The sequence below is a fragment of the Salmo trutta genome, chromosome 9 (assembly GCF_901001165.1).
Source record: "Salmo trutta chromosome 9, fSalTru1.1, whole genome shotgun sequence".
NCBI lineage: Eukaryota > Metazoa > Chordata > Actinopteri > Salmoniformes > Salmonidae > Salmo > Salmo trutta.
Genome location: NC_042965.1, coordinates 27,950,022 through 27,963,895, shown reverse-complemented (window position 1 = coordinate 27,963,895; position 13,874 = coordinate 27,950,022). Strand labels below are relative to the sequence as shown.

At 40.1% G+C, this 13,874-nt stretch overlaps 1 protein-coding gene across 2 annotated transcripts; it reads left to right on the top strand.

Moving 5' to 3' along the window:
* Positions 1 to 1,618: 1,618 nt before the first annotated feature.
* Positions 1,619 to 12,485, top strand: LOC115200346 (T-box transcription factor TBX1). Of its 2 annotated transcripts, none has more exons than XM_029763335.1 (8): positions 1,619 to 2,280; positions 3,709 to 4,048; positions 8,048 to 8,149; positions 8,373 to 8,544; positions 9,060 to 9,215; positions 10,560 to 10,627; positions 10,928 to 11,028; positions 11,357 to 11,742. In XM_029763335.1, the coding sequence occupies exons 1-8, from the start codon at positions 2,094 to 2,096 to the stop codon at positions 11,740 to 11,742; spliced, it is 1,512 nt and encodes a 503-aa protein (XP_029619195.1). In that variant the 5' UTR covers positions 1,619 to 2,093. The 2 variants fall into 2 exon arrangements, with proteins under 2 accessions (XP_029619195.1, XP_029619194.1); XM_029763334.1 differs by having other exon boundaries at positions 1,626 to 2,280; positions 3,658 to 4,048; positions 11,357 to 12,485.
* The last annotated feature ends 1,389 nt before the right edge of the window (positions 12,486 to 13,874 follow it).

Below are 13,874 nucleotides of genomic sequence, written 5' to 3'. Positions count from 1 at the left end.
ACCATTATTCCATGAGAGTATAAACCATTACTCTCATTATTTATGAAATGTTATGTGTCTGCTAATTCATAGCTTATTCACGCAAAGCTTGTTGAATACGTGTTTTCAGTCGCCTCCCGCATGTGCGCCAAGGCCTTCAAGCGAATTCCTAAAGAGTCTTCCTATTTGATCAGGTTCTGTATTTTGTCTGTTATCACCTGAGTATTTACAAAGAAAGGACGCTTCCGACATGGCAATGATGAAGTGAGCTGCTATCAATGGCATCATCTGATAAAAATAACGAAATACATGGCCATTTTCTTTAGCTGGATTACTGGATCTTCAAGATAATAAACATTGTTAGTCTTGCATTTTCTTGAAATTTCAAAATAGCACAGTGAACACTTAGGCCGATATGGCAACAAAGTAATAATGCATGTCCTTGTATTATATCCTATCAAGAAATGACGTGGACCTATTTGGTTATCACACTTGGTTAAGCATTTTAAGATGCTACTGTATAACAACATATGACTTAAGTGTATAGGGCCTTTGCTTAGATGCTGTAGTAATTAAAGAAAGATAAATAATCAGGGATTGCTGGCTAAGGTCAAATAAATGTGTTCCTTTTCAAGGTTATTGCATGAGTTAATTCTGTTGGCTAAAGATATAGGCTAAATTATATAAATGATCAAAATAATTATGTACAATTCTACACTTAAAAACAACAGATTACCACAGTAGTTTATTTATGTTTGATTGCATTAAGAAAACATCCAAAACAAATAGGTCTAATCTGCAAAGACAACAGCGGTGCAGCTCACTAAGTTATCCCATTAGCCCGCTCCAGCAGGGCAGTATTCAATAGCCCGAGTGTAAATTAGACTCAATCCCGGTCGCTATCGCAGTAGCTCAACCAAACAAAACTTTTGTTACTATTAATTAATTATGACGCTTGATAAGCTGATAAGAGATACTGTAAACGCCAGATAAAGGTCACGTGTCTAGCAAAGCGCACGAGGCAGCTGTCCTTGCATTATAGCAGGCTTACAGGGCAGCAGCCCCAGTCTTTATTCTGCAACACTTGCGCTGAACTTTGTTTACTGACTACAAAACCCAATATGGCCAGCCAGCCACAAACTAACTATCATACGATGGAATATAGCTGTATGTGTTGGCAGGCAAAAAATAAGCTAGACAATAATTTAGTTTACGAAAAATAAAATGCTATAATCCATATGGGTTAAACAAATGTCTAACTAATGTCTGATCAATAGTATTCGGGTATTAAGTGAGGTCATAGTGTATTGGTTGGTGCAGCCATTGCACCAATTAGGCAATACATACAATTGGGAAATTATGGGAACCCCATAACCATAAATTTATACATTAATCCTACCTCCATAAGAATAGACGCAACAACAATGCCTAGTTCATTTGACAAAGAAGCTCAGGACAACAACGGCCCCCATGCCCAATGTATTTGGAAATTACGCGCGCTATCATTGCACAACCAAAGGACCCAATAATATAATTTACTGTAAAATTGCAGCACTTTCAAGCCGGACATCCGCAATGACGTTCTACTTTTTCCCCAAAGTGGATTCAAATTTGGCACATGATTGACCAGATCTTATTCAAATAAAACATCCAGTCAAAACGTGCACACTTTTTTTCGAGCCCTGCAAGAGAGGCGTGTAGCTCTCACTTTTGACATTCTCTCTCTCTGCGGTAGCTTCTCCTCAAGGCAGACTAGCGAACTCTTATGACATCACCCAGCCGCCGAATGGGGGAGAAGGGAAGAGCTCTGCGGATGAACGAGGTTTTGATACAAGTGGACGTGTTTGGGCATATCAATTGAATTCGTGCAAGGGAAAAGTTTTAAATGTTGACCATATCTTCAAAAAGATTCAGTGGAAATACTTTGCTTTAAAAACAGCGGAGTTACCTAAACTACTTCGCCAAAGGGACACTGAATATCAACGAATGTTAGAGGAGAAATGTAAAACTATTGCAGCGTATGTTCCTGCGCATTGTGTCTAGCCTACTGTTTTCTGGAATAGGGCGTAAAGGAAGCAGAGGAGAGACGGATTTCACGACCTGATTTCTCGCCTATGGACGACAGCGGTCCCCTCTCTCCAAAAGCAAATGCTTTCAGTATAGCCTCTCTGATTTCAGCTGCGGAGCAAGCAGGAAACGCAACATTTGATAAACACCGCACTGGCCTGGACAAGCAAAACCAGCACAACTGTTACACTTCGTTTAAAATGCACTACAGCACTGTCACCAGAGAAATGGAAGGTACGAGCGCGGTCTTGACAATAACCTTGTGAATATTTGCTTGCTTCAAGTTTGTTTGTTGCTCATCTCAGGTTGTTGTTGTTTATGTTGTTGTTGCATACAGATGTGATCTTGTTCCGGCAATATACTAAAACTGAGCATCCAGATGTTTGAGTTAGTGTAACTCTATCAATAAAGCAATGTTGATGCTAGACTAGGCTACAATTTAAAGGTAAGTTCATGTAAAAATATTCCCGAAAAGTCACATCCAGTATATACTATAGGACAATTCCGCGAAAAATATGATGCATATGACAATAGGAAGTTATTCATAACTTAAACTAATCATAACTTCGGAAAAAACAGTGTTCATAGGCGAATGATATCATTACAGAACTGCAGAAGCTTGTCAAAATAGTGATTTCAGTTCTTACATAAGCTACTACCATCAGAGAAGAGAACGAGAACACATTTTGAAAATAAGGAATGAGAATTTAGGGGCGGGGGTTCATGGGTCACCAGTGCATATTAATGGTAAAAACAGTTGACAATAGGCCTATATCCAACACAGTAGAATTGGGTACCTTATCCCAGTTCCGTTTGGCATATAATAATAATTCAAGATACATTAACCCCAAAATAATGTTGCGTTTGTTTGATCCTGCATATACGTGTTTGTTTACCTCGTAAAAAAAGTTTACCCTTCACTGTGCCAGCTACCCGTCTATTGTTACAGGAGGACGATGTGGGCGATACCCTTATCCAAAAGTAAATGGGTGCCGGAAAGCCCATTAAAAGGGGCGCACTTCACTGTCAATCAGTCTCGTCCCAAGGCGAGGAAAGGCACATTACCTGCAGTTCCTTATCTAAATAGAAATAAGAACCGGTTTTATCGTGAAGGGGAGGCCCTGTAGAGAGATAAGAGAGAAGTCTGGATTGCAGTCTAGCATACCGCAGTAGCGCAGCAGAGCGGAGGCCGCCTGGAATACTTTTGAACACAATCCCTCGAAAAAACAATTTACGTGTATGCACAGGGTTTTAGTTCTACAAAAACATTTTTGGTCAGGATTGAGAATTATAATTAGGGACGCAGCAAAATAAAAGTTCTAAATGGTTTTTTTCCCCTCACTATTTAACGTTTTGCGAGAAACGTTGCAAGCGAATTCACTAAAGGCAACAGGCGTTTTAGGATTTAGGCTGTAGTTTATTACAGCATTGGATGCAACAGCGAGGATTCATGGACGCAGAAAATACTAATAGACGCACGAAACGGAAACTATTTTAAAACTATTCGAAAATCTATAAAGGCTGTTTGACTTTGAAAAAAATAACTTAAGACTACATCTACTTTCAGTGTGCAAAGCATATAGTAAAATCCAGCTTTTGGAATGATTTCAGCAATATCCAGTCCGTGGCTGACGCAGCTGTCCCATTTTTGCGATGTTGCAGCCTTCACGACCAGCAGCCTAAGCAGCCTCAACGCACCGGGGAGTTACCATCTCTCTCCGTCTCCCGGGGACCCCTACAGCCAACATGAAAACCACTTTGAGCCATGCCCGGCCGCTCAACACAGCTACAACTACTCGGGGTCGAACCCCGCACAGGCCCAGCAGAGCGACACCGGGTCTTCCAACTGTTCCTCGTCGTCCCCCAGTTCCACACCGAACAGCAAGTCTCTGGTGAAAAAGAATCCTAAGGTGGCCAACATTAACGTTCAGTTGGAGATGAAAGCTTTATGGGATGAATTTAATCATCTGGGAACGGAGATGATCGTTACCAAGGCTGGAAGGTGAGTGGAAGTTACACCATGAGACATGCAGGCTTCACTGGGTTAGGGTGTATTGGGCTTCCAGATATAAGCTCATGTTATGAACAAATATTTAGGTTCCTATTTCAAATGTATGCCATGAGAGCTTACACACACAAATTAGGCCTAAATCATGAGATACGTTGGGAGAAAATATTTAAAGTTGGTGTGTATTTACTCAATTACAAATTGATGTTGGTGTGATGTTGCAATAGAAATTACGCAGCAATATACAAGCTTATCGATCTATTGAAAACATCTCTTAGCTCATGCTATTTTAGTATAATATTTAGATAAAATATTCACTAAAAAACTAGGCCTATTAAAGGAATATCCTGTTGTGTTAAATATCATTTCTAGTCAGACTGTAACCGAATCAAATATTGTGCCTGCAGTTTGTATGTTAAACATTCTCTGAAAATAAGCATTTTAATTTAATTTGGAGTAGTGGATACAATGAAGAGTAGGCTATTTCACCGCAAACCTTTAAAACGGCCTACACGTATGGGCAGAGAAAACGTATTATTTCTGACTGAATAAAATGACGGTATTCGAAAGGGCGTTGATATTCATCCAATATTTTACGCATGCGTTTTTAGGGGATAGTTGTATGCTTAAAGGCCCTTCTGTTTTCCCCTGTGTGAGTCATGCTTTCCTTGACATAAAGGCCCACCTCACAAAGGTTCAACTTGTGCTTTCCTATCTTATACAGAGTAATAACACCATAGCTAAGGCATTTTGTTTAAACAGATAGAGAACTATAAAGAACGTTCCAGAATTCGCATTTTTCGGGCAATGGCATAGATGCGGTACAGATGTCAATGGAACTCGAGGTAGTAATGCTTGTATGGATGCCAACCCCATCATCACCAATCAACTGTATTACAGTTAAAACGACTGACTTACCACCACCGATTTCTGTATGCTAGCTATGCTACCAGTTTAATGAACAAAAGTGAGCATTTAGCAGTCACTTCTCCTAAACCTGCAAAGGAACAACTTCTAAATGTTATGCAGCGAAAACAGCCAAATATTTCCAAATCGGACTTTAGTAATCACACTTCGGGCCTCTTACAATACATCAATCATGAAGGATTTGACGAATATCCAACTTTTGAGCTATAGCTATTTATTCGACTGTTACGGTTATGCGCCCCTTTCCTTTTAATACCCTCTCAAAATGCTAAGTTTTGCGCAAGTTTTGCATTAAAATAACGTGCTACTGTAAACAATCCACGTATTAGTAAAATCACAGGCCTATGTCTTTCTCTGCACAATATGACCTTGATATTTACATGCTGTCTCGTAGGCAACAGAGCAATAAAACAATATTTGATAGCATTTGATAGCATAAATATTAATAGCAGTCAAAAAACAGTGAATTTCGCTATATGACTATAGGCATTATTTATGCAATGCCGTAGGCATTTGTTACTGGACAATTTAAGCCCACTTGCCATACTATGAATAACTATTATTAAATATTTATTTTAGGATTTGAGGTAAGAGATGGCATTTACGAATGCTCAGTTGACCTGCTCTGTGTTATAGGGTGACAGCAGAACAACATCCGTCATTCCAGAGACACTGAGCAACACAGGATCTGAGGGAGAGCACTTTAAAAGCTACTTTAGCCTCACCTATTCACAACTGCAGCCTTGAATAGACACTGAAGTTAATTGAGCAAGGATTTTAGGATCACTTTCACTGGTTTGGCGGATTACTTCACATACAATAAAACGTTTTACGGTATATGAGACACCCCACCCCGTCTGCAAGTGTGTGCATGAGGGGAGAGAGAAAGAGAGAGTAGGCCAATTTATGAAAGATAGGGTGAAGAAAAATAACTGTCCCTTGATGCAACAACGTGTGTGTGTGATTAGAATTCATCAAATGGCAAAAGAGAAATGCAAGTGAAATGCAAAAGTATTCATCCCCCTTGGCGTTTTTCCTATTTTGTTGCATTACAACCTGTAATTTAAATTGATTTTTGGAGGGGATTTCATGTAATGGACATACACAAAATAGTCCAAATTGGTGAAGTAAAACAAAAAAATAACTTGTTTCAAAAAAGTATTAAAAATGAAAAATGGAAAAGTGGTGAGTGCATATGTATTCACACCCTTTGCTATGAGGCCCCTAAATAAGATCTGGTGCAACCAATTACCTTCAGAAGTCACATAATTAGTTAAATATGATCACATGAGCTGTCACATGATCTCACTATATATACACCTGTTCTGAAAGGCCCCAGAGTCTACAACACTACCAAGCAAGGGGCACCACCATGCAAGCGGCACCATGAAGACCAAGGAGCTCTCCAAACAGGTCAGGGACAAAGTTGTGGCGAGGTACAGATCAGGGTTGGGTTCTAAAAAAATATCTGAAACTTTGAACATCCCACAGAGCACCATTAAATCCATTATTAAAAAATGGAAAGAATATGGCACCACAACAACTCTGCCAAGAGAGGGCCACCCAACAAAACTCACAGACCAGGCAAGGAGGGCATTAATCAGAGAGGCAACAAAGACACCAAAGATAACCCTGAAGGAGCTACTAAGCTCCACAGCGGAGATTGGAGTATCTGTCCACAGGACCACTAAGCCATACACTCCACAGAGCTGGGCTTTACGGAAGAGTGGCCAGAAAAAAATCCATTGCTTAAAGAAAAAAATAAGCAAACAGGTTTGGTGTTCGCCAAAAAGCATGTGGGAGACTCCCCAAACATATGGAACGAGGTACTCTGGTCAGATGAGACAGAAATTTAGCTTTTTGGCCATCAATGAAAACACTATGTCTGGGGAAAACCCAACACCTCTCATCACCCCGAGAACACCATCCCCACAGTGAAGCATGGTGGTGACAGCATCAAGCTGTGGGGATGTTTTCATCGGCAGGGACTAGGAAACTGGTCGGAATTGAAGGAATGATGCATGGCGATAAATACAGGGAAATTCTTGAGGGAAACCTGTTTCAGTCTTCCATAGATTTGAGACTGGGATGGAGGTTCACCTTCCAGCAGGACAATGACCTTAACCATACTGCTAAAGCAACACTCAAGTGGTTTAAGGGGAAACAGTTAAATGTCTTGGAATGGCTTAGTCAAAGCCCAGACCTCAATCCAATTGAGAATCTGTGGTATGACTTAAAGATTGCTGTATACCAGTGGAACCCATCCAACTTGAAGAAGCTGGAGCAGTTTTGCCTTGAAGAATGGGCAAAAAATCCCAGTGGCTAGATGTGCCTAGCTTATAGAGACATAACCCAAGAGACTTGCACAGCTGTAATTGCTGCAAAAGGTGGCTACAAAGTATTGGCTTTGGGGGGGTGAATAGTTATGCACGCTCAAGTTTTGTGTTTTTTTGTCTTACTTCTTGTTTGCTTCGCAATAAAAAAGATGTTGCATCTTCAAAGTGGTAGGCATGCTGTGTAAGTCAAATGATACAAACCCCCCCAAAATACATTTGAATTCCAGGTGATAAGGCAACAAAATAGGAAACATGTGAAGGGGTGAATACTTTCGCAAGCCACTGTACAGTGTTAAATAAAGCTAAGTGTAATTTGCTATAAGCAAAAATGTAACCATAGTCTAACATTGTTAATTCATGCATTGAATCACATCATACACAAAAACTAAAATCCTGGGCCTCCTTCCTTGGAAGGCGTCATAACATAAGAGGCCTACAGCAACAAAATATAGGCCTAATGCAAAATGCATTCCCTATAACAATACTATTCTTGTGGCTGCGCGTGAGATAATGTTTTCGACGGTTGAAAAAAGGCTAAATGTTGTATTCTAAAATAATATCACGAAGTATATCACAACATTAAAAAAAAATTCTGACGGGGATTTGCCAATCTCCCAAATCCCATGCAAGTAAACCCCAGCGACAAACACTTGCAGATGAACCCATAGACAATGATAGAGCCAAGTCAAAGAAAACCGATGTAAATGTATCATGTGTTTTCTTCTGTCAGGCGAATGTTTCCAACATTTCAAGTGAAAATATTTGGAATGGATCCTATGTCAGACTACATGTTGCTAATGGATTTCCTACCAGTCGACGACAAACGATACAGGTACATTTTATTTACCAAATGAACAAGATAAAAATCTATACTTTTTGGGGGAAATATTTTGCCAGTCTACTTTCGCTGCAGTGAATGTATAGGCTATGGCATATGTTCCAATGAGCGTGTATCCAACTCAAAGTATAGGCCCGAGACAAGGAATTCAATTGAAAAACAGAATGTAGGCCTATGAAACCTCAATTAAAATGTTGCTCCTTTCTTCCTGTCGTAGGTATGCTTTTCACAGCTCCTCCTGGCTGGTGGCGGGTAAAGCTGACCCTGCTACTCCCGGGAGAGTTCACTACCACCCGGACTCTCCCGCCAAGGGCGCACAGTGGATGAAGCAGATAGTTTCATTCGATAAACTAAAACTCACTAACAATTTACTGGATGACAATGGACATGTAAGTATTGTAACGAAGACCTTAGTTTACAAAAAACGTATTTATTTGCACTGCTTGCATCTGCTTTAAAATTACTTGAAAGAGAGTACAATATTTAGATTTATAAAGCACCTGCACATTCGTTTGTCTTGTGTGCCAAAATGTTTCCACGGGCAGAGTTACTTTTTAAAAATTCCTTTAACTACACCTATACTTTTTCCAGGTTACTCATTCCTGTTGAATAGATCTGGGAAATTATGTCTTATTATTTTTTATTGATTTTACATCATTTTAATCCATGCATAATTTGATCAATTTCACCGTGCGTAAAATGTTTAGTGCGTAAAATGTGTTGACTTTCAAGATGATTGTGCTTATGAACTAACCCCTGCGTTGATTAGCCATCAGAGGATTATGAAAACACATTTTCTTTTAGAGACATCGCAATCGACAAAATGTCCATTGAGCTTTTTGAGTTCATGTTATAAGTCAGTTTTGTTCCAATAGGCCTAACATTTTCTTCGCTCCCGCTGCAGATCATACTGAACTCCATGCACAGATACCAACCGAGATTCCACGTCGTCTACGTGGACCCACGCAAAGACAGTGAGAAGTATGCGGAGGAGAATTATAAGACCTTTGTTTTTGAGGAAACACGGTTCACGGCGGTCACAGCGTACCAGAACCACAGGGTATGGATCTGTCCCTTTACATGCTATGCAGATATAATAACACACATTAGGCCTATATGATAAAATCACAGCATGATAATAGATGCTTGTTGTAGTGTGTTGTTGTTTTTTCCACAAACTCATGAACTTTATGCAGTGTTTTTGCACCATGGGACTATTTAAAAAGTATAACTGAATAAGGCAAACTATAAAACAGCAGGCCTAAAACAGCATGATATACGTGGACCCAGCCTGTTTGCCTCTATTTAGAATAATGACGTAAAACTCATAGTATTAGCATAGTAAGTAATAGCCTAATAATTTGCATGAAAAATAATTCGATTGACAAACGAATCCTAGATGTTTTTATTCATGTGTGCATGATTTGACCATAACATATTTCCAACAGGGCACAAATGAACACCATATAGGCCTACTGCTAGTAAACCCGACTATAATGCACTATGACAAAATTAGGCTACATTCAAAAACGTTCAAAAAAAAATCTACATTTATGTGAAACACATTAAGGATTAAATGTAAAAAGAGCTATTTGACGTTGCATCATTCCTTTTATGGAGCAACTGATTCTTGCTTTGATCCCCGTTAATTTTTACAAATATTTGTATTGTATCAAATAGCTGAACATAATTCGATTCCATGATATTTTGGCGCCTGAAAGTTGTCTGTGTGCACTGATGCCCCTGCACAGCTGTCCAGTTACTCTCTGTTTTCCTCTGTCTTTCCTGCTCTGTGTTATCTGTTTGACCTCTCGGTCTCTAACGGGTCTCCAACGCGCACCGAGGGGCTTTAAGTTTGTTGTTCAACTCATTCCGGAAATTCATGACCACATAACGTCATTCACGGATGTGCCAAACTATTGGTCTCGTCAAATATTAAAAATGACATGTTCAGCTGACATTTCAATTCAGTGTCAAGGTCACAATACATCACTTGTTAAACTGTAGGCAATTATCAAAACTACGTTTTCTATTTGTATGTTGATAAATGCCCACCTTTATGTTGGTTATAATATACTGGCATAAGCTACGTTTCGATAAAAGGAGAAAGGGGTCGCTATAGCGTCGTTCTTCATGTCAACGTAACGGTAAACGCTTTGAGCCTCACTAGTTAGTAGATCTATCTCGCCATAATCAGAAACACGTTCCACTCTATTTTTTCGTGTAGAGTATAGGAGGCCTGGGCTACTATGTATTTCATGAATATTACACGTTCACATGTTTAATCATAGCTTAAACCCAAAAGCCTGGAACAAGCGTGTATATGTCACGTAATGATGTGTTGTTCTGTTGGACTTTCCACTTTGACATGAATGTTTACTTGACTTTGTCCTTTTCCTTGTAGATAACGCAGCTAAAAATCGCCAGTAATCCTTTCGCAAAAGGCTTCAGGGACTGTGATCCGGAGGACTGGTGAGAGAACACACACTTTTAAACTCAATTTACTCCATTCATCAATGACAATGAACTGGATACAGTTTTACAAAAGTGCTTCAAATTGTCTGAATGGAACCAGTGAATAAGAAATATGTAATAGCCTATTTACAGCAAATGTGACACAAAAATATTTAAATGTGATTTACTCATGTTATGTCTTGTGGCTCTGTTATCTGCCTTCTCTACCTTATTACATAATTAAGAAATGTGTATTTTTGACACACATTAAAAGAGTAGGTACAGTCAGTGTAACTAAATCCATTCTCTCTGCTCCAGGCCCAGGAATCACAGGCCAGGCTCTCTGCCAATTATGAGTGCCTTTGCCAGAACAAGGAATCCAATGTCTTCTCCCCCACTTCAGAACGGCTCAGAGAAAGGTCTGTAGCCCTCCCTTTGTCTCAGATGAGGAATATAGTTCATTACTTTCACTGAGAGTTATTGAATCCAGGAATTGTTATCTTTTAGAACAAAGTACATATTTAATCTCAATTTAGCAATGCTATAACTGAAATGCGAGTAAATGTTATTTCATAAGTTAATATCCATATAAAATATTGAACAGATATCACCTACAGTAAATGTAGCTTTCACCATGTAGATTGCACAACTATAAAAATGCCTTTGTTATGCTAATGCTTGGCTAATGTGCCTACTTTACAGTCAGCCTATCTCTGACTGTCTGCTTTTGTATGTTGTTGACTTTAGAGGACAATAGGCGGGACTACGACCGGGACCCCAATGGCACGCCGATACACGCTGACCCCGCCCACCAGCTGATGTCACGTGTCCTCAGCCCCGCCCTCCCCGTCCAAGGAGGCCTCCACGCCGTCCCCCTCACCAGTGGCCGGCCAAGCCCTCCCAACGACCTGCGCATCCCAGAAGGCCACCCACTGGCTCAAGACACCCTGCACCACCACCCCTACAAGTACCCCACATCCTACGAACACTACCTGGGGGCTAAGACCCGGCCGTCGCCCTACCCCTTACCCGGCATCAGAGGACACACGTACCACCACCACATGAACCCAGCCACAGCTAACATGTACTCCACAACTAGTGCCCCCGCTAACTATGACTACGGTCCCAGATAATGACTGTATAGCTGTAGCCGGCAGCCACGGCCCACACACCTGGGCTCCGGCTACTAGCTAGCTAGCGCTGTGGAAAAGGAAACACGCAGGAGTGGAGGGACAACAACACAACTCTGTCTTCATGGCTGATGCAACGTCAGGAGGTTAGAAGATTGGGAGGTTGTGCGGCACACCCGGTTGCTGGATACCCCATTCCCTCAGAGAGACAAAAACTGCCGTATTTATTTAAGGGAAACGTATCTTGGCAGGAAGTACAGACTGGCCCTCTGAGACCGAGCAGGGGTGTGTCTTGACCTCTGAACTTTGACAGCAATAGCTCTACATGAGGGCACCTTTTTGCCTGCGTGGTAGAGCGACGCAGACAGTGAGCCAGCTTACAGAGGAAACAGCTTACCAGGGCCTTCTCTTCAAACATGGATGATTCATTATAATCGGACTGGAATTGATTCTTTTTTTTGTGTTGGATGCACTTTTTGTTATTTTTGCTTTCAGAAAAGCCATATGTTATATAGTCAATCAAGCTTCCATAGATAGACCAGACATTTGCATGTTGAGCTCATTGGATAGGTGTTCAAACACCTAATTGTTTTTGAGCAGAAAAAAATATTTTTTAACCATCTTGAGATGCAGCCCTGAGAAGCTTGTACCATGGCACTGACTTGCAACAATTCAAAGTCAATAAAGAAGCAGAATGACTGTTCTGTAACTGTAAAATAAATATTAAATTCTTTACTTTTAATTCATAAAGCATCTTTCTCCCAGTTCTCCATTCAAATCCCTGTGTGCTATCATAGGGCCAGGAAAGAACTTGCCTCATTGATTGCATTGTTCTGTTTTCTCAAGCCGGATTGACCCAGTTGGTTGACAGTGTTGAGTCAGTGTATATGTGAGAAAGAGGACTAGGAACCTGTCTAAACATTAGGTCGTGCACTGATAGGCTACAGTTGAAATGTCAGCATCCACACCTGGAACTACAGAATTATTCAATGGTGTGTTGCATAGAGGAATCATGCTAAACACACACATAGTTGCACAGTAATTTGGCAGATGTCTAGGATCATACTTCAAAAAGTAAACACACACATGGAAAGGCCAAAGCCATTAATTGTGTGTGTGTAGGCAAATAACTGAATAGTATGAACAGATTCTTTCCCCCTGACAACTGGGCATGCTATTGAGCAACCTAGCAAATCATTTGCCAATAGCAACAACATCTGATACTCAATCAATACATTCTATCCATCTCATTCTATTAAATCAAACCTTATTTATTTTTCTGAAACAAAATCTAATTATTTTTCCTGTGTATATGCTATTTGTAGGTGGGGTTTTTTCAGCAACCTATCAGTATTTTGACATTTTATGTTTTAATTATCCAAATAATATTTTTAAAAAATGTGTAGGCTATAAAACAAAATAGTTTTGCAGACAGATTTGTCAATTGGTCCAGACAAAGATAAGTCAATTTGTGCCATTGCAACAATTAAATTATGAGAAAACAAAATACTGCCCTAAGGATTCAAACTTATTATTGACCAGGGTTCGATTCCCGGCCAACGCAGGGCATCCTGCCTTTAACCCTAATTGCTCCAGGGTCACTGTTGATAATTGCAGACCCTGGTTGTGACCCCACTTTCCAAGGGTGTCTCGGGTAGAGTTAGGATATGCAAAAAAACATTTCCAATTCACACTTGCATACACACGTGTTGTACATGTGTGAAATAGCTAATATGACAAATATAAGCACCCACAAAAATATGACCTTTCAAGCATCTACAATATTAAGAGCAGGAACGGCTTTATAATGACCATGGTCATACAACCCACCACTTGACTTCCCAGAAAAAGACCCCCTCATCTCTTCACACAGACAAGAAGAAAACACTAACAACATTTCCCCTCAAAGGATATAACTCCTCACATTAAATGGGACAGTCGTGAGATATTTTTAGCTAAAAAGGGTAAACATCTGAAAACAGAAATTCTCATTCCGTGCAGAGCTGTCTATATTTGAAGTCCTATGAGGGATGCCTTGTTGTCAAGGATAATTCCTTCTAAAACATCATGCTGTTTGGGGATCTGGGAGTCGAGAATGCCATGATACAATAGGAAACGTCATTATTCATTTAAAT